This window comes from Scyliorhinus torazame, chromosome 10 (assembly GCF_047496885.1).
Source record: "Scyliorhinus torazame isolate Kashiwa2021f chromosome 10, sScyTor2.1, whole genome shotgun sequence".
Classification (NCBI taxonomy): Eukaryota; Metazoa; Chordata; class Chondrichthyes; order Carcharhiniformes; family Scyliorhinidae; genus Scyliorhinus; species Scyliorhinus torazame.
The window spans coordinates 203628583-203650489 of record NC_092716.1 but is presented as its reverse complement, the minus strand read 5'-3'; the positions used below and the strand labels follow the sequence as shown (position 1 = coordinate 203650489).

At 44.7% G+C, this 21907-nt stretch overlaps 1 protein-coding gene across 4 annotated transcripts in view; it reads right to left on the bottom strand.

Moving 5' to 3' along the window:
* LOC140384513 (uncharacterized) overlaps window positions 1-21907 on the bottom strand; it is a 170219-nt gene that overhangs the window by 69356 nt on the left and 78956 nt on the right. For 3 of the 4 annotated variants that reach the window (XM_072466270.1, XM_072466271.1, XM_072466272.1), the window contains exons 3-6: window positions 19600-19783; window positions 10459-10616; window positions 3204-3335; window positions 2430-2530 (exon numbers count right to left, since the gene is read on the bottom strand). In XM_072466270.1, coding sequence (XP_072322371.1) covers window positions 2430-2530; window positions 3204-3335; window positions 10459-10616; window positions 19600-19783 — 575 coding nt within the window. Of the gene's footprint in view, window positions 1-2429; window positions 2531-3203; window positions 3336-10453; window positions 10617-19599; window positions 19784-21907 lie in introns of those variants that run through there. The other variant, XM_072466273.1, reaches the window with a different exon arrangement.

Genomic DNA, 21907 nt, shown 5'->3' with positions numbered 1-21907 from the left:
ACCTGGGACCCTGGCGCTGTGAAGCCATAGTGCTAGCCACGTGTGCTACCGTGTCAGACCTGCCGGAGCTACATGGGTACAGGGCAGGCGTTTTAGCCTTCGCCTCTTTGATTGCTTGCAGGCGGGTTCTGTTCGTGTGGAGATCAGCTTCTCCCCCTTGTGCCTAGGTGTGACTGGGGGATCTAATGGAGTTCCTGCATTCGGAGAAGGTGAAATGTGCTGAGAGGGGAGGATGAGGGGCTCCATCAGAGATGGGGTTTGTTTGTTTTACATTTTGGGGACCTGGTCACTGTCAAGGGGGTTTGTGCATTGTAAAAATGTTGAAAACTTGAATAAAAATATTTTTCATAGAATTATCATAGAATTTACAGTGCAGGAGGCCATTCGGCCCATCGAGTCTGCACCAGCTCTTGGAAAGAGGACCCCACCCAAGCCCACACCCCCACCCTATCCCCATAACCCAGTAACCCCACCCAACACTAAGGGAAATTTTGGACACTAAGTACAATTTATCATGGCCAATCCACCTAACCTGCACATCTTTGGACTGTGGGAGGAAACCGGAGCACCCGGAGGAAACCCACGCACACACAGGGAGGATGTGCAGACTCCGCACAGACAGTGACCCAAGCCGGAATTGTGGAGGTGCAGAGAGATCTTGGGGTCTATGTTCATACATCTTTGAAAGTTGTGTAGCCACCTAAAATGGCTGATTCCCTATTAATTTGGCCAAAACCCGATATAAAATGGCTAACCGAAAAGGCTGATGGGAAAAGCAGCCAACAGGACACAAACAGACAGCTGCAGACAGAATAGCGTATTCGGCTCTGGGGAAGTCGGCCCAGATCGATACCTACGACTATTAGCAGCACATCAACACAGACATCTGCAGTTTAATCGGCTATCCCCGGGAACAATTGCAACATATTAGCAATTGAATGCCGGGCCAGACCTCTCGGCGCCTGCAGTGGCCGAAACAAAGACAGGTGAACAACCACCCCCCCGATCGAGGAATCGCCCCATTATTGGAGCATATCGAACCCAGTGATTGGAACAAGTCCAATCACTTGGGACTCAGGGTCAAGGGCCGCCCCGAGAGGCAGGAAGCCCCTGGGCCCTATAAATTGAGGGGCCAAGTTCAGATCGCTCTCTCTCTCCCTTCTTCTCCTGCTCGCAACCTTCGCAAGAACATCGACCAGAAACAGTAAGTTTGACTCCTGCGATCGCTACCCGATAGAGACTCCTAGCCATCGACCCGTATCAGCCTTTTGAATCCCGCAGGCCAGATCCAATTCGATAAACCATTTGTTTCCCTGACCTGGTGGGCCATCCCCAAAAGTTAAGTATTGGCCAGTAGTGGTAGGTTTTGATATAGATAGTAGGATTATTGTGTAAGTATCTATTGCTGTACATAATAAATGACCGTTGATTTCAATCTTACTAAGCGGTGTGCTGACTTATTGATCATAACTCGAGCTTGAACCACATGGTGGTATCCGAAAGATACCTGGCGACTCGTGGCTTGGGTCACTGTCTGTGCGGAGTCTGCACGTCCTCCCTGTGTGTGCGTGGGTTTCCTCCGGGTGCTCCGGTTTCCTCCCACAGTCCAAAGATGTGCAGGTTAGGTGGATTGGCCGTGATAAATTGCCCTTTGTGTCCAAAATTGCCCTTAGAGTTGGGTGGGGTTGCTGGGTTGTTGGGATAGGGTGGAGGTGTTTGACCTTGGATAGGGTGCTCTTTCCAAGAGCCGGTGCAGACTCGATGGGCGAGGTGGCCTCCATCTGCACTGTAAATTCTATGATAATCTAGGACAAAGGTTCGGCACAACATCGTGGGCCGAAGGACCGGTACTGTGCTGTATTTTTCTATGTTCTATGAACCTGGGACCCTGGAGCTGTGAAGCAATTGTGCTATCCACAATGCTACAATTTATCGTTCTTGCCCTTTCCAAAAAGTAGGAAATTACAAATAAAACAAATAAGTTGATCAAAGTATGGTCAAAATCAGTTAGCTTAAATCAACAATATTTTATTCCTGTGAACAAGGATGGTCATCACTTAACTTCAGTAGGTGCTCAATGCAAGTTTGTTGAAATTCAGCTGAAGAACGTCACTGACGTGACAACTGATGGATAATCCTGCAAGAGCTTTCCCTCCTCAGAAAGTAGCTTACAAATTAAGAACTTTTGTGGCATGACGCCTTAAATTTTACTTCTCCTTAACTACTTTCTCTCGAGTCAACAGATATTGTACATTGTGTTTTGAGAAATGCTAATAGTATGTGTCCTTGATGAAGTTGCAGTATGACAAAACATTTAATGGTTTCGCTCCCAATTTTAACCTATATTTAATTCTCAATTTACTTAACTAATAGGTTCCATCAATCTGTCAGTAGGTTATACCAATAGTTGCTATACTCCATGCACTTACCATTATACCCTGCAGCATCATTTTCCTTCTGCACATTAGTTTCTTCATCGGAGGTTTCATCAAGAATTCCACTTCCCTTTTCAACTTTCTCAAGCTTACCACTGTTAACAATAGGATAATTGAACATTCAAAATCTGTAACTACTTATAAAATGTATATTTTGGAGTATGGTAATGCTGACACAATTATTAAACCTGTCAACGAAACACTTGTTATTTTACCTTTAATCTTCCCATGCCATGCACCAATCTCTTGGACAAAATGATGCAAAGTTGCATAAACCTCTGTCAATATTCCTTAGTCCCCCATTCTTGCCTGGGGAGGCAGGGAGAAGGGGAATATTACCCTTCTACATGGGCAATTCTTTGACAAAAGTAAATTAACAATCCATTACATGGAAAATAATGAGCCTGAAACTCATCCTACACCGTGCTGGTAATGTTATACTGACATATTCTGCAACCAAATGTGATGTGATATTTGAACAGTATAAAAATAAATCAGGCTAGATTTTCTATAATTAAATATGAATGAAAGAAAGCACAGGCTTATAATTGATGCTAAAGTAATTAAAGTAGGAGAAGCTGAACAAAGTAAGTTTTAAAAAGTCACCATGATAATTTTCCTTTCAATCAGCACTAGTCCTTTCAAGGTGTATTTCCACCTTAAATAACAAAGGCACATCACAAAACGCACTTTGTTCTTTTAGAAATCCTGGCCTGTAGTACATTATTGTTGCTTTTTTCAAGGAACTACTTGGGTGTATTACCCTACCTTTTTTTAGACAAACTATAACGAAGTTTCCACTTTTTCTTTTGTTTCTCATCTTTGCCCTTTGTTGTAATATTTTTATGCAAGACTTTGGAATTTTTCATTTTTCCTTCTTCCTTAAGTTTCTTTCCTTTCCTAGGAAACAAACGTTACGTTGACAAATTTGAAACACTGCATTTCATGAAGCTTGTTTTATACAGTGAGTTTATTATGCTGTATTCATGTTTCAAGCTGTTACACACTGACAAATGTAACACTCACATTTGGAGTACATAACATTTGTGCATTAAAGTGATTGATGCAGAGATAGGAGTAGGGTCTAACGCCTTAATTATGTCAACTTAACACCAATTCCAGACTCTGATTCCACATTTATAGCAGTTTTGAGCTAGGTCAATTATGTTGGCTACCTACACTGGTATTAAGCAGGGCAGATGCAACCAATGTCGCAATTTTTTTATTCTGACAGTTATGAGCTAAGCAGTAATTCCTTATACTGTTAATAGACTGATCTGCACCTGAGCATGTTAGGAACTACAACCAATGATTCTCTATATTTATAAATTCAATCTTAACAAAAACTATAAAATGCAAAACCACTTCCAAACATAAATACTAAATGTCTTGATTCTTCTATTGCCTCTGTTAATGCGTGTTTAATAGTGGTCACAAGGATGGTCTAAATTGCTAAATCTGTGTCAGTGAAATTAAAATGTCATAAAATGAGCAGCTTGCAGAGGAGGAGAAGTGGGTTGTAGCATACCATCATGATCAAAAAGAGCAAGAGTGGACAAGACAAATTAGAGTTTTCTCAACATCAAACACAAGCTTCTAAAAGAATGCACAAGGAAGGAACGGGAGGGAAGGAAGTTGAGTTAGTTGGGAGGAGTCCATCGTGAATTTCCGCTTTCAACCCATCTTGCCCAGTGGCTGCCTGCTACATACCCCTTTCCTCCATCCTCCCACGGCAGTCTTCTAATTCTCCTCCTGTTCCCTCCCTACTACCTTTTCTTTACCCTCTCTTCCCTTCCTATCCATCTCAGCAGCCACGTCCGCCACCCACTGCCACACATTGGTTCGATTAACCCAATCTCTTAGCTCACTTGGTCCAAAAACTTCAAATTGATCTTGCATACTTGTGTTCAATATCACAGGAGTCCAATTAATAATACATTAAAATTTTACAATGAAACACATTGATATTTTCCATCATAATTTCCCATCTCCATGTTTGTAATGGAAACTAGATGCAGGAAGGTACAATTATAGAGTGACAAATTTACATGGAAAGTTATCCAGTAAAAATGTGGAGATGAAAATTTTATGAATGTGAATTGTAACATTAAGGAAAGAAAATATATGAACAGCCAAATTAGGAGGAGTAGGAGGCCACTGGGCCCCTTGAACATGCTCCACCATTTTGTAAGATCATGGCTGATCTAATTGTAATTTCAACCCACATTACGGTCTACCCCTGATAACCATTCACCCCATTTGTTAATCAAAAATCTATTTAGCTCTGCCTTAAAAATATTCCAATACTTTGCTTTCACTATCTTTTGAGGAAGAGAGTTCCATAGACTCATGACTCTCAGAAACAATTTCCTTGAATGAGCAACCCCTTATCTGTAAACAGTGGCCCTTAGTTCTAGATTCTCCGAGAGGAAACATATTCTCAACATCCACCCTGTCAATATCACTCAGGATCTTAATAGTTTAAATTAAAATCGCTGTACTCTTCTAAACTCTAATGGATGCAAACCTAACCTCTCCCAATCTTTCCTCCTAAAGATAGTAAGCCCATTCCTGGTATTAGCCTGGTAAACCTTCTTTGAACTGCACATTTTCTTCTTTCCTTAAATAAAGAGGTCAATACTGTACACAATACTCCAGATGTGGTCGCACCAATGCCCTGTACAATTAAAGCACAACCTCCCTACTTTTGTAACCAATTTCCCTCACAATAAACAATAATATTCTATTAGCTTGCCCAATTAGTTACTGTACCTGTTTGCCAGCCTTTTGTGATTCATGCATTAGGATACCCAGACTACTCTGAACCTCAGGGCTTTGCAATCTCTTGTCATTTAGATAATAAACTTCTTTACTCTTCCTGCCAAAATGGACAATTTCACATTTGCCCACATTACACTCCATTTACCAGAGTTTTGCCCACTCACTTAAGCTACCTATGTCCCTTTGTAGCCTCCTTGCGTCTTCTTCAGAATTTACTTTCCTACCTAACTTTGTGTCGTCAGCAAATTTAGCAACCAAACCTTCAGTCCCTTCATCAAAGTCATTTATATGAATTGTAAAAATGCTGAGGCCCCAGCACTGATCTCGGTGAACCACTATTCGTCACATCATGTCAACCAGAAAAAAGACCATCTATGCCAGCTGTTTCCTTTAGCTGGCCAATCTTGAATCCATGCAAATATTACCCCCACACCATGAGGTCTTATTTTACGCAATTACCTTTGATATGGCACCATACCAAATGCCTTCTGGAAATCTAATTCCAGTACATCCGCCAATCCCTTATCCATAGCACAGGTTACTCTGCCAAAGAACTCCAATAGATTGGTTAAACATGATTTCTCTTTCACAAAACCATGTTGTTGGATGTTACTGGTGCCCTCTAGAGTGAAGACAGATGCAAAATACTTGCTTAATTCATCTGCCATGTACCTACTATCCATTACCAATTCCCTAGATGCACTTTCTATAGGACCAATATTCACTTTATTAACTCTTTTCTTATTTAAATATCTATAGAAACTCTTGCTGTCAGTGTTCTAGCTTTCTCTCGTACTCTAGCTTTTCCGTCCGTATCAATCTTTGCCGTTCTTTATATTCTTTCCAATCTTCTGATCTGCCACTTTGCACAAATATATGCTTTTTCTTTAAGTTTAAGTTTAACTGATTTTAACTTTTTTAGTTAACCACAAGTGATGGGCACATCCCTTGAAATTTTTCTTTCTCATTGGACTGTGCCTATTCTGTGTATTCGGAAATACCGCTTCAAATGTCAGCCGCTGAACCTCTGTTGGTCTGCCCCTTAAGCATATTTGCCCACATCGACTGATTATGGGGGGAGATTTCAATATGGTCCTGGATCCAAGGCTAGACCGGTCGAGTTCTAGGTCTGGGAAAGTATCAGCTATGACAAAGGCGCTCCAGGGGTTCATGGAGTGCATAGGGGTGAGGTCAATCCGTGGAGATTTGGGAGACCGAGGAGTAAGGAGTTTTCGTTCTACTCCCATGTGCATACAGTGTATTCTCAGATAGACTTTTTTGTTATGGATAAGATGCTGCTGGCTGAGGTGGTAGCTGCTGAATATTCAGCAATAGCAGTGTCAGACCACGGCCCGCACTGGGTGGACTTGCAAGTCAGCAAAGGAAAGGCCCAGCACCCGCAATGGAGGTTGGATGTGGGGCTGTTAGTGGAGGAGGAGGCGTGTGAGGGAGGCCATTTGGGGATATATAAGGATCAATGATACGGGTGAGGTTTAGGCAGGGCTGGAATGGAAGGCACTGAAGGAGGTTATTACGGGGGAATTCATCTCAATTCGGGCCCATAAGGAGAAGGTTGAGCAGACTGAGTTGGACAGATTGGTAGCCGAAATTTTACAGGTGGACAGGAGGTACGCGGAGTCTCCGGGTGACGGGCTTTTGAAGGAGTGTCAGAGACTGCAGCTCGAATTTGGGCTCCTGTCCACAGGTAAGGCGGAGGGATAGCTGAGGAGAGTAAAGGAGGTGGTGTATGAATATGAGGGAATAGCCAGCAGGATGCTGGCGTACCAGCTGAGGAAACAGGAGGCGGCGAGAGAGATTGGGGAAGTGAGGGATACAGGGGGTAAGGTTCTGGATCCGGCCGGGATGAATGATGTGTTTTGGGAGTTTTATAGTAAATTGTATAAATCGGAACCCCCAGCTGGGGAGGAGGGTATGAAGCAATTTCTGGGTGCACTGGAGTTCCCAAGGATAGATGAGGAATTGGTGGAGGATTTGGGAGCCCCAATTGGGCTTGGGGAGGTTATAGACGGTTGGGGGCGATGCAATCGGGTAAAGCCCCGGGGCCAGACGGCTATCCAGTTGAGTTTTATAGAAGTTTACCAGGCTGTTGGGGCCGCTTCTGGCAAAGGCTTTTAACGAGTCAAAGGAGCTGGGAGTGCTCCCCACAACGTTATCGCAGGCATCGTGAGGAGGGGCACGAGGTCGAGGATGCAGAATTTTACAGGTGGACAGGAGGTACGCAGAGTCTCCGGATGATCGGGTGGAGTGGATTTATGGAATGCCCAGGGAAGGTTTGGATTTGGGCAGGGATTTGTGGATTGGGTCCAGTTGCTACATCAGGCACCTGTGGCGAATGCAAGGATAAACCGGGTTCGATCAGAATATTTCAGTCTGTGTCGGGGGACGAGACACGGGTGTCCACTCTCCCCACTACTGTTTCCCTGGCCATGGTGAGGGCTGAGAGCATCGAACATTTGGCGGGGGGTTAGTGAGAGAGGGGGTGAGTCTTGCTCTTTGCAGACAATTTGGTCCTTTATATAACAGACCCGTTGGGGGAACTGCAGGAATCATGGGGATACTGGAGGAATTTGGTCGGTTCTCAGGTTACAAACTGAATATGGGCAAGAGTGAGGTTGAGGGAGATGCCGTTCAAAGTGGTGGGAGGGAGTTTTAGGTACCTGGGGATTCAAATGGCATGGGACTGGGATCAGCAAATGAAAGGGGACTTCCGTAGGTGGGACACACTCCTGCTGTCATTGGCGGGGAGGGTACAGACTGTGTAAATGACAAACATCCCGAGATTGCTGTTTGTGTTTCAGTGTCTTCCAGTCTTCATCCCCAAGGCATTTTTTAGGAAGATGAATGTGGCCATTGCGGGTTTTACATGGAATGGGAAAGCCCCGAGAGTGACGAAGGTCCTTCTTGAGCAGTGGCACGGGGGAGGGGGGCTTGGCTCTTCCGAACTTTATTAATTACTACTGGGCGGCTAATATATCAATAGTTAGGAAATGGGGATGGGGACGGTGTGGGAGCGAGTGGAGGCGACATCATGCAAGGGCACGAGTCTGAAGGCTTTGTTAACGGCACCTCTGTCGTGCTCGCCAACTCGGTACTCCACAAGCCCAGTGGTAGTGGCAGGCCTGAGAGTGTGGGGGCAATGGAGGCAGCACATGAGACTGGGGTGGCGTCGGTGTGTTCACCGATCTATGATGATCACCGGTTCGCTTCGAGGGAGGCTGGACGGGGGCTTCAGGAGGTGGCAGCGTGCAGGGATTGAGAGATTTGGGGATCTCTTCATTGAGGAGAGTTTCCTGAGCCTGGAGGAGCTAGAGGAGTTTGAGTTGCCACGCGGGAATGGGTTCCAGTACCTGCAGGTACGGGATTTTGTTCGTAGGCAGGTCCCAAGTTTCCCTTGCCTCCCACTAAGGGGGCTACAGGACAAGGTGATGTCAAAAACAGGGGTTGGGGAGGGGAGGGTCTCTGAAATATAGAAGGAACTGATGGAGTGGGAAGCGGTTCCAATTGGGAAGGAAGAGCTGGGAGGGGAATTGGAAGTCGGGCTATGGGAGAAAGCCCTGAGGAGAGTCAATGCATCCTCGTCGTGTGCCAGGCTTAGCTTGATCCAGTTCAAGGTGGTCCACAGGGCTCACATGACTGTGGCCCGGATAAGTAGGTTTTTTGAGGAGGTGGAGGACAGATGTGAACGGTGTGGGGGAAGTCCTGCGAACCATGTGCATATGTTTTGGGCGTGTCCGAGGCTGGGGGGATTTTGGCAGGGATTTTCGGAAGTCATGTCAGAGGTCCTGGAAGGCAGGGTGACTCCGAGTCCAGAGGTGGCAATATTTGGAGTGTCGGAAGATCCGGGAGCCGGGGGGGAAATAAGGGCAGGGAATCTAATGTATGGGTAGTTAGGATTTAGGGCTGGGGGGAGTTGGGTATGTTATTGTGGGGTTTTTGCGTGTGTTGGATCTCTCTGTTGTTAAAAATGTTAAAATTATAAATGCCTCAATAAAATATTTTCTTAAATAAAAGCATATTTGCCAGTTCCCTTCAGCTAGCTCCACTTCCGTGCTTTCATAATTGAGCTAATTCAAGTTAAAATACTAATCTTGAAAGCACTCTTCTGTCCCTCAAACTGAGTGTAAAATTCAATCATATTGTGATCGCTGATATCTGAGGGGGGTGCCTTCCATTAATAATTAATCAATTCAATTAATTCAATTAATCCCATCTCATGGCACAATACCTGGTCTTGTGTAGCCTGCCCTCTGGCTGGCTCCAGAAACTACCCCGAAAACATCCTATGAATTCATCTATGTTATCTCTTTCCCCCCAATCTACATGTAGATTAAAATCCCCCATGATTAATTCAGTACCTTTCTGACAAGCTGCCATTATTTCTTCTTTTATACTCTGTCCTACCATGTAGTTCCAATTGGGGGCCTATACACCACTCCCACAAGTGACTTCTTGCCTTTGTAATTTCTCATCCCAGCTCAAACTGCTTCTACATCCTGGTTTCCTGAACTTACGTCTCTAATGTGCTAATACATCATTAATTAACAGGGCCACCCCTCCACCTAAACTTCCTATCCTTCTGAAATGTCATACACTTCAATATTCAGGTCCCAATCTATATCATCCTATAACCATGTCTTTGTAATATCTAATTGATCGTACTTATTCATTTGTTCATGTTTTGTTTCAGATGCTACATGCATTCCGATACAGCCTTAAGTTTTGTCCTTTTATTATTTTTGTAGCATCTAGACTTATCTGCTGATTTACTCTTAAGATATGTGCTCTCTGTCCCTTCCTGTTTAAATGGGTGTTGAAATACACTTGTGCACCCTGGCCCAGCAATTCCCCTTTCCTGTCTGGCACCTCAATTATCTGATCATTATTTCCAGTGTGCAATTCACAAGAGATTGACAAGCAAGAGAGAGATAAATAAAATAAAGTGATTGAAGGCTGGATGTGATATTGAATTATCGTATTATTTTGGACAGTGACAAAGACAGACAATAATAATTAAATTTATTGGATAAATTTAGAATGCCACCAATTTCAACTAGCGCCATTATAAACTATTAGCACATGGGCTGCACAACTGTGAAACAAAAGGTTATACACAGAACAATCTCAAAACCTTAACATTGATTATCTATTCATAGCAAATTAGAACCAGCCTTGTGCTTAAAAAAAGCTTTAACCTTCATTTACAGTACAGAATTTACATTACTTATTATCATTCTTCGATCCTTTATGTTTTGGTGTCTCCTTTGGTGGCGTCGGTTGAGGAAGTTCTTTGTACAGCCTTGTGCCATAGAAATACCAATATCGTGCCCCGATGGTGTCTTCTCCAAGGGGTTCTACTCTCAAGCTGTCTGCTTCAAGACCCTGAAACAAATCAATACTATATGATACCAAGACTTGAGCTCAAAACTCTGCTTTGTGATACTGTAAGACAACGGGTTTTGTTCTGTTTCTATAATCATCAACTAGAAATGTTATAGGGCAGCATGGTGGCGCAGTGGTTAGCACTGCTGCCTCACAGCACTGAGGACCCAGGTTCAATCCTGGCCCCGGGTCACTGTCCGAGTGGAGTTTGCACATTCTCCCCATGGCTGCATGGGTCTCAACCCCACAACCCCAAAAAAAAGATGTGCAGGGTAGGTGAATTGGCCACGCTAAATTGCCCCTTGATTGTACTCTAAATTTAAAAACGAGAAATGTTGTTTCAAAAACTGTGTAAATCATCTAGGAAAATAAGTGAAATGCAGAAATATCGTAGATCTCGAATGGTTCATTGGAAAATAACAAGGCACTTTCTTCAGCTTTTGAAAAATAGGTACAAAACTGGCTGAACAGATTTGGATCTAAGCAGAATTGGTTAACAATCCAACTTCTGCTTCCCATCTCCCAAAAAACAGAAACTAAAATGCGAAACCTTTTAATTAGAACTGGAGATGTGACTAAGAGATGTACAGAAATATGGGGTGGCAGCAGTGTGACCAGGAAAATGATTTTCATTGGTCAGCAAGACAATGACATGAATTTAAGATAATAGTTAAAAATGAAGGTAAACGTGAGAACTATTGGAATTGCATGTTCTATCAGAAGGTGTCGTGGAAACAGAATCCATACCTTTCAAAAGTCAAGTAGATATAATATTTGAAAGAGAAAACCTTTCCCTTCCGGTTTTATACAGCCCACCCATGCACATCCTGCTCCTAGCTGGCAACATATACTTCTCAGAGGCCGAGTCAGATGTTCTTTCCACTTCACTAAATATCAGGCAAAAATCTAATTAAATCAATTAATAATTTTACTCCAGGTTAAGATTTTGATGTAACATGTTTCGACTGGGATTCACGTGCGGGAGGAAAATATATTTTGTTGCAATTATATACGGCCTTGGTGAAGCCACACTTGGAATATTGTGTGCAGTTTTGATTTTCTTATATAAGGAAGGATGTTCTTGCTCTCGGGGGAGTGTGGAGAAGGTGTACCAGACTGATTCGGGAGACGGTGGGACTGACGTATTAGGAGAGATTTAATCGGCTAGGATTGTATTCGCTGGAGTTCAGAAGAATGAGGGAGGATCTCATAAAAATTTTTAAAATTCTAACAGGACGACAGGGTAGATGCAGGAAGGATATTCTCGATGGTGGGTGTCCCCAGAACAAAGGGTCACAGTCTGAGGATACGGGGTAGACCATTTAGGACAGAGATGAGGAGAAGTTTCTTCACCCAGAGTGGTCAGCCTGTGAAATTCATTACTACAAGAAGTAGTTGAGGCCAAAACATTGTATGTTTTCAAGAAGCAGTTAGATATAGCACTTAAAGCAAAGGGGGTCAAAGGATATGGGGGAAATACAGGATTAGGCTACTCAGTTGGATGATCGACCATGAACATAATGAATGGCGGAGCAGGCTCGAAGGGCCGAATGGCCTTCTCCTGCTTTTTTTTCTACGTTTCTATATCTTGCATACAATCTAGTCTTGTATCAAAATGCCTGCAAAGGGTTCCGGGTGCGGCGATGACCAGCTGAGTCCGGTGAAACGGACTTTTGGGCTCTTGATAGGAGCCCCAACGGCAATTTTGACGGCTAAAAACACTGTGCGGTAAACCAGAAGGGAATCCCCCCTGGATACGGATGAAAAAAGGAGGAGAAAGTGGCCGGATTGCAGTGGATCCTTTAGAACAGCGGCAAGGAAGGCAAGCAAAAACCAAGATGGCGTCGGAAGGTGGCAGTTTAACATGGGGCCCTGAACAACAAGAGTTCTTGAAATGCTGTGTGGAAGAGCTCAAAAAGGAAATGAAGAAAGAGCTGTTGGCCCCGATACTACAGGCGATCGAAGGGTTAAAGGAGGAACAAAAGACCCAGGAGCGGGAGCTTCGGGTCGTGAAGGCAAAGGCAGCCGAGAATGAGGATGACATACAGGGCCTGGTGGTGAAGACGGAGATGCAAGAGGCACATGAGAAACGATGTGTGGAAAGGTTGGAGGCACTGGAGAACAACGCAAGGAGGAACAACTTGAGGATTCTTGGTCTTCCTGAAGGTGCGGAGGGAGCGGACGTCGGGGCATATGTGAGCACGATGCTGCACTCGTTAATGGGAGCAGAGGCCCCGGCGGGTCCGTTGGAGGTGGAGGGAGCATACCGAGTGATGGCACGAGGACCGAGAGCAGGAGAAATTCCCAGAGCCATAGTGGTGAGATTCCTCCGTTTTAAGGTTAGAGAAATGGTCCTTAGATGGGCAAAGAAAACTCGGAGCAGTAAATGGGAGAACGCGGTGATCCGCGTTTATCAAGACTGGAGTGCGGAGGTGGCGAGAAGGAGGACGAGCTTTAATCGGGCCAAGGCGGTGCTTCATAAAAAGAAGATAAAATTTAGAATGCTGCAACCGGCAAGACTGTGGGTCACATATCGAGGGAGGCACCACTACTTTGAGACGGCGGATGAAGCGTGGACTTTTATTGTGGAAGAAAAACTGGAATGAGCGGGTTATTAAAAAGAACGTTTGAACAAAGTGGTGGGGCGAATGTGGGGGGCGAAGAGGGGGGTAAAAAAGGGGGGAAAGAGGCGTTCTATGTACTAATCCTGCGATGTGGTAACTTCTCTCTCTTCCACAGGTGGTGATGGGGGGAGGAGGGGAGGTGGAGGAGATGGGGCGTTGGCCATTGGGGGCGGGGCCAAGGGAGAAGCGCGGGCTTGGTTCCCGCGCTATGATAATCATGGCGGGAATAGAGAAGCAGGAAGGAGGGGGCGTCGCATGGTGCGAGCCGAGGTCACGGGGGAAAGCCGAGGTCGGCCAGAGTTTGCTGACTTCTGGGAGCAACATGGGGGGAGTAATTACGCTAGCGGGGGATCTAGCGGGGTGGGGGGTGGGAGGGGGAATTACTGGGTTGCTGCTGCTGGGGAGAGGGGGGAGCTGGTATGGGAGGGGATGGGCGGTGGGGCACCGCCTGGGGGAGATACAGCTGCGTGGGTACCGGGTGAGGAGCTGGAAAAGGGGGATGGCTAATCGACAAGGGGGAGGGGAGGGGGGGAAGCCCCCCAACCCGGCTGATCACGTGGAACGTGAGAGGGCTGAACGGGCCGATAAAGAGGGCACGGGTACTCGCACACCTTAAGAAACTTAAGGCAGATGTGGTTATGTTACAGGAAACGCACCTGAAACTGATAAACCAGGTTAGGCTACGCAAAGGATGGGTGGGGCAGGTGTTCCATTCGGGGCTAGATGCGAAAAACAGGGGGGTGGCTATATTAGTGGGGAAGCGGGTAATGTTCGAGGCAAAGACTATAGTGGCGGATAACGGGGGCAGATACGTGATGGTGAGTGGCAAACTACAGGGGGAGACGGTGGTTTTGGTAAACGTATATGCCCCGAACTGGGATGATGCCAATTTTATGAGGCGGATGCTAGGACGCATTCCGGACCTAGAGATGGGAAAGCTGATAATGGGGGGAGATTTTAATACGGTGTTGGAACCAGGGCTGGATAGGTCGAAGTCCAGGACTGGAAGGAGGCCGGCAGCAGCCAAGGTACTTAAAGATTTTATGGAGCAGATGGGAGGTGTAGACCCATGGAGATTTAGCAGACCTAGGAGTAAGGAGTTCTCGTTTTTCTCCTATGTCCATAAAGTCTACTCGCGAATAGACTTTTTTGTGCTGGGAAGGGCGTTGATCCCGAAGGTGAGGGGAACGGAGTATACGGCTATAGCCATTTCGGATCACGCTCCACACTGGGTAGACTTGGAGATAGGGGAGGAAACAGGAGGGCGCCCACCCTGGAGAATGGACATGGGACTAATGGCAGATGAGGGGGTGTGTCTAAGGGTGAGGGGGTGCATTGAAAAGTACTTGGAACTCAATGATAATGGGGAGGTCCAGGTGGGAGTGGTCTGGGAGGCGCTGAAGGCGGTGGTTAGAGGGGAGCTGTTATCAATAAGGGCACATAAAGGGAAGCAGGAGAGTAAGGAACGGGAGCGGTTGCTGCAAGAACTTCTGAGGGTGGACAGGCAATATGCGGAGGCACCGGAGGAGGGACTGTACAGGGAAAGGCAAAGGCTACATGTAGAATTTGACTTGCTGACTACGGGCACTGCAGAGGCACAATGGAGGAAGGCACAGGGTGTACAGTATGAATATGGGGAGAAGGCAAGCAGGTTGCTGGCACACCAATTGAGGAAAAGGGGAGCAGCGAGGGAAATAGGGGGAGTGAGGGATGAGGAAGGAGAGATGGAGCGGGGAGCGGAGAGAGTGAATGGAGTGTTCAAGACATTTTATAAAAAATTATATGAAGCTCAACCCCCGGATGGGAGGGAGAGAATGATGGGCTTCTTGGATCGGCTGGAATTTCCCAAGGTGGAAGAGCAGGAAAGGGTGGGACTGGGAGCACAGATCGAGGTAGAAGAAGTGGTGAAAGGAATTAGGAGCATGCAGGCGGGAAAGGCCCCGGGACAGGATGGATTCCCAGTCGAATTCTATAGAAAATATGTGGACTTGCTCGCCACGGTATTGACGAGGACCTTTAATGAGGCAAAGGAAAGGGGACAACTGCCCCCGACTATGTCTGAAGCAACGATATCGCTTCTCTTAAAGAAGGAAAAGGACCCGCTACAATGCGGGTCCTATAGACCTATTTCCCTCCTAAATGTCGATGCCAAGATCCTGGCCAAGGTAATGGCAATGAGAATAGAGGAATGTGTCCCGGGGGTGGTCCACGAGGACCAAACTGGGTTTGTGAAGGGGAGACAGCTGAACACGAATATACGGAGGCTGTTAGGGGTAATGATGATGCCCCCACCAGAGGGGGAAACGGAGATAGTAGTGGCGATGGATGCCGAGAAAGCATTTGATAGAGTGGAGTGGGATTATTTGTGGGAGGTGTTGAGGAGATTTGGTTTTGGAGAGGGGTATGTTAGATGGGTGCAGCTGTTGTATAGGGCCCCGATGGAGAGCGTGGTCACGAATGGGCGGGGATCTGCATATTTTCGGCTCCATAGAGGGACAAGGCAGGGATGCCCTCTGTCCCCATTATTGTTTGCACTGGCGATTGAGCCCCTGGCGATAGCGTTGAGGGGTTCCAAGAAGTGGAGGGGAGTACTTAGAGGAGGAGAAGAACACCGGGTATCTTTGTATGCGGACGATTTGTTACTATATGTGGCAGACCCGGCGGAGGGGATGCCAGAAATAATGCGGATACTTGGGGAGTTTGGGGATTTTTCAGGGTATAAATTGAACATGGGGAAAAGTGAGTTGTTTGTGGTGCATCCAGGGGAGCAGAGTAAAGAAATAGAGGACCTACCGTTGAGGAAGGTAACAAGGGACTTTCGTTACCTGGGGATCCAGATAGCCAAGAATTGGGGCACATTGCATAGGTTAAATTTAACGCGGTTGGTGGAACAAATGGAGGAGGATTTCAAGAGATGGGATATGGTATCCCTGTCACTGGCAGGGAGGGTGCAGGCGGTTAAGATGGTGGTCCTCCCGAGATTCCTCTTTGTGTTTCAGTGCCTCCCGGTGGTGATCACGAAGGCTTTTTTAAAAAGGATTGAAAAGAGCATCATGGGTTTTGTGTGGGCCGGGAAGACCCCGAGAGTGAGGAAGGGATTCTTACAGCGTAGCAGGGATAGGGGGGGGCTGGCACTACCGAGCCTAAGTGAGTATTATTGGGCCGCTAATATTTCAATGGTGAGTAAGTGGATGGGAGAGGAGGAGGGAGCGGCGTGGAAGAGATTTGAGAGGGCGTCCTGTAGGGGGACTAGCCTACAGGCTATGGTGACAGCCCCATTGCCGTTCTCACCGAGGAGCTACACCACAAGCCCGGTGGTGGTGGCTACACTGAAGATTTAGGGACAGTGGAGACGGCATAGGGGAAAGACTGGAGCCTTGGGGGGGGGTCCCCGATAAGAAACAACCATAGGTTTGCCCCGGGGGGAATGGATGGGGGATATGGAATGTGGCAAAGAGCAGGAATAACGCAACTGAAAGATCTGTTTGTGGATGGGAAGTTCGCATGTCTGGGAGCGCTGACCGAGAAATATGGGTTGCCCCAAGGGAATGCATTCAGGTATATGCAACTGAGGGCTTTTGCGAGGCAACAGGTGAGGGAATTCCCGCAGCTCCTGACACAAGAGGTGCAGGACAGAGTGATCTCAAAGACATGGGTGGGGGATGGTAAGGTATCAGATATATATAGGGAAATGAGGGACGAAGGGGAGACTATGGTAGATGAACTAAAAGGGAAATGGGAAGAAGAGCTGGGGGAGGAGATCGAGGAGGGGCTGTGGGCAGATGCCCTAAGCAGGGTAAACTCGTCGTCCTCGTTTGCCAGGCTAAGCCTGATTCAGTTTAAGGTATTACACAGGGCGCATATGACTGGAGCACTGCTCAGTAAATTTTTTGGGGTGGAGGATAGGTGTGCGAGGTGCTCGAGAAGCCCAGCGAATCATACCCATATGTTTAGGTCATGCCCGGCACTACAGGGGTTTTGGATGGGGGTGACAAAGGTGCTTTCAAAAGTAGTGGGGGTCCGGGTCGAACCAAGCTGGGGGTTGGCTATATTTGGGGTTGCACAAGAGCCGGGAGTGCAGGAGGCGAGAGAGGCCGATGTTTTGGCCTTTGCGTCCCTAGTAGCCCGGCGCAGGATATTGCTAATGTGGAAAGAAGCCAAGCCCCCGGGGGTGGAGACCTGGATAAATGACATGGCAGGGTTTATAAAGTTAGAGCGGATTCAGTTCGTTCTAAGGGGGTCGGCTCAAGGGTTCACCAGGCGGTGGCAACCGTTCGTCGAATACCTCGCAGAAAGATAGATGGAATGGAAAAAAGAAGGCAGCAGCAGCAGCCCAGGATGTGTGCGGGGGGGGGGGGGGGGGGGGGGGGGGGAGGAACCAGAAGGACCCAGAAGGACTCTCAGGGTTGTTAATATATACTGTATAATATGTATAGGTCGTTGCTACAGATAATTATATATTGGACTGTTAAATTATATTTTTGGAGAGTGTTGCTTGTGATAAGGCAGTTGCCAATTAGGGTTAGTTTACATTTTTGTTATTTATTATTTATTCATTTTCTGTTTATAAAATAGGTCATTGTTATTTGTGTTGTTATAATATTGTGTAAAGGATGCACAATGTACTGTGTTGGTTGACCAAAAATTTTCAATAAAATATTTTATTAAAAAAAAATGCCTGCAAAGGTTCTCTTAAAACAGTAGCTAACTGGCTTAACATTTCCTAATCAATTTTTAAAAAAAAATAATTTAAAACAATTTTTTTTTTTTTTTAAAAGAGTACCCAATTATCATTTTTTTTTCCCCAATTGAGGGGTAACTTAACGTGGCCAATCCACCTAACCTGCACATCTTTGTGTTGTGTGGGTGAAACCCACGCAGACATGGGGAGAATGTGCAAACTCCACACGGGCAGTGACCCAGTTCTTAATCAATTTTAATGGTATTTAGATTTTAAACACAGGACATGGTCCAAGATTCTCGCTGTGCTCTGTAAGCAAAACATAATTTTCAAAGTGTATACATTTAAAAAAGCAATACCATGTTGCAAATATCTTTGCTTAACAGACATCTTCAATAATTTGAACTGAATAATGGTAGGGATTTAGTGTCCATTGTACTATCTATACACAGACAAATGCAAAATGCTGCACATTGAAAAATGAAGGGGAAAACAATAAAAGGAATTGTACTAAGTGAGACTTTGATAGGGACAATGGAGCACAAAAAATCTAATTACTTTTGATGTCAAGACATTATGGAGAAGTAAAAACAAATAGAATGTTGATTCACACAGCCACAGCAGTGCTTTCTAGGTTCTACTGAAACTTTCTGGTTCACTAATCAGACATCACTTGGGAACATGTCTGCAGTTCTGGTTACCACATTTCCAAAAGGCCATACGCACACAGTGGAATGGGTGTGGGAAGAACAGAATGATCACAAATAATATGAGTGGCGCGAGGAGATGGGAGAATTGCACATGTTACACCCCATTTAAAAAAAATATTTTGATAAACCTAGTAACTACAGGTCAGTCAGTTATGTCATTGGTGGGGAAACTTTTAAGACAATAATCCAAAGTAAAATTAACAGCATTTGGAAACGTATAGACTAATGAATGAAAGTCAGCACAAATGTGTCTATGGAGTTTGAAAAGATATGAATAGGTTTGTAAGCAAATTTAAAGTCCGGGGATTAGAGAAAGTGGCTACATGCATACAAATTGACGAAGCAATAGAAAACAGTAGTGAATAGTTGTTTTTCAATCTGGATGGAAGTATATAGTTGTGTTCACAAAGAGATGGCATTGGGGCTACTGCCCTCTTTTGATATATATTAATAACCTTGACTTTGGCATACAGGATATAATTTCAAAGTTTGCAGATTACATGAAACTCAAATGTTAAAATATACAGAATAGTAACAAACCTCAGCGGGATATAGACTTTTCTCATGCTTTTATATTAAGAGCAGAGTATTAAAAATAAAAGTCTGCAAGTATAACTTCAACGTAAGGAAATTGTAGTGAATGCAGACTAAATCTAGAGCTATTATGATTAAATAATACAGCAAAGTACAAGATTTCATGGGACATTGTCTTACCTCATTTTAGAATTGGCCTGGACAGAAATTCAAATTTGCCCAAGATTAGCAACTAGCAAAAACTGCATTGCACAAACAGTGAATTTGTAGTGCAAATGCACTCTTGGGATCCTATATGGCAGCACACGAAAACTTACATTTGTATATAATGCCAATATTTTAATTAAAATGCAACACTACATAGTTACAATGTTTGTACCACAATGTATGCACGGAGATTAAAAGTAAATCAACAGAAACTAAAAATTCCTCACCTTTAGAAGGTCAAATACATCTGTAGCATCCAGGCGGTAATCACAGAGTTTGTGCAAAATTTCTACAATTACTCGGGAAGAAAGAGCCCTAAAGTGTATTCCCTGCAGTGGGTTTTCCTTCCCCTCTTCAAGTTCCCATCGATGTCGTATGATGTCTTCAAGGTACATGTGGAAATTCTCTATGCTGATGAGACAAACAAAGTACTCATAAGTGGTCAACTCTTGTATTCACCTCAGAATATGAGTTAAGTGTTTTGTCTGTACTGGCTCCCATTCTTCAAGCTTCCAGTAACAATAGGACTGAATAACTGCAGTGCCAACAATTTTTGTAGCAATTTCAGTCAAATAATTGTCCAATTGTAATTACATTGCTTGAATTTCTACAGAGCGGTTTGATGTTATGGTGGAGACACAGAAGGTACATGCTCGGTACTAATAGTAAATGGAGATATACCTGCGGCATTAGGTTAAACTGGATTTGGAGGCGCAGGCTTCGAAAAGGTATTGATGCACTGGAGAAGATCATGTGTCTGCTAATTGTACAGATGTTTAAGTTTTTCATCCAAAACCGTAACAACACAATTAAACAAAAGAATCAAAACCAGGGTGTGATTAAACGTTGAACTCAACACCTGCACAGGAAGTGCTCAGAGGAATCAGTTCACTGATCTTGTTATTTCAACCACATCACATGACCAAGCACAACAGCTTCTCTCAGTGAGGCCCCCAAATTAAAACAGGACCTGACAGTGGCAAGATATATTGCAATTCTACGATAATCTTTAAAAACAACAAATTTAAAGGCAATTCTCCTTTGTTAATCTCGTGGGAATCTTTGTTCTATTTGTCATGTTTTTAAAAATTAATTTAGAGTACCCAATTCAATTTTTCCCCAATTAAGGGGAAATTTAGCGTGGCCAATCCACCTACCCTGCACATCTTTTGGGTTGTGGGGGCGAAACCCACACAAAATGTGCAAACTCCACACGGGCAGTGACCCAGAATCAAACCTGGGACCTCGACGCTGTGAGGCAGCAGTGCTAACCACTGCGCCACAATGCTGCCCATTTATTTGTCATGTTAATCACTTCTGTAGAGATCATGACCAACCTCAAAAACCAGTGGCTGGGGCATGTAAAACAGCTGAAATCTAACTGCGTGAAGCATATTAGTTTTATATATGTTTGTATTACATGGCTACAACTATAGGATTATAAAGGTAAATATACTGTAACATCTTACACTGGATTAGGCTGAGTTCACTGTCCTGCATGTGCTGCCAGACTGGGAGCCAATCTATTTTTAAAATCCTCATCCTTATTTTTGAATTGCTTCACAGAGTCACCTCTCCCAACTTTGTAACTTCTTCCAGTCCAATACCCCTCGGAGATCTCTGTACTCCTATTTGGCTTCTTCTGGATTTTCACTGCTCCACCATTGGCAGCAGTGCTTTCAGCTGTCTAGGTACCAATTTCAGGAATTGCCTCACCCAGAAGCTCTGCATTGCTCTCCTCCTTTAAAACACTCTTATTTGGTAAAACGTTTGGTTCTATCCTAATATCACCTATGGCTCAGAATCATATGTTTTATGATAACACTCCTGTGAAAGCCCTGTGACATTTTACATTACTTACACAATAAAAATGCAAGTTGCTGTCGGATTCAAAATATTGGGGTCTGGCAGATGTAATCCTTTCCATTCAAGAACCAGCATAGTAGTTAGCACTGTTGCTTCACAGCACCAGGGATCCTGGTATGATTCCCAGTTTGGGTCACTGTCTCTGTGGATTCTGTAGTCTCCCAGTGTCTGTCTGGGTTTCCTCCGGGTGCTCCGGTTTCCTCCCACAAGTCCCGAAAGACATGCCGTTAGGTAATTTGGACATTCTGAATTCTCCCTCTGTGTACCCGAACAGGCGCCGGAGTGTGGCGACTAGAGGATTTTCACAGTAGCTTCATTGCAGTGCTAATGTAAGCCTACTTGTGACACTAATAAAGATGATTATTATTTAGAACCCAAACTGAAACACCCTCAACTAAATAAGTACAAAAAGGAACAGTAGGCCATTTAGCCTCAAGTCTGTCCCCCAATAAAATAAAATCTAGTTGATTTCAATCTAACTCCATATACCCTCCTTTGCCCCATTTCCTTTAATACCTTTGTTCTCAAAAATATATCATCCAATTTAAAATTAATAATTGATCTAGCATCACTTACCATTAGTGGAAGATCATTCCACATTTCTAATACCCTTTTTGTGTAGAACTGTTTCCTAATTTTACTTAAGAAAGATTTGGTCCCAATTTTAGA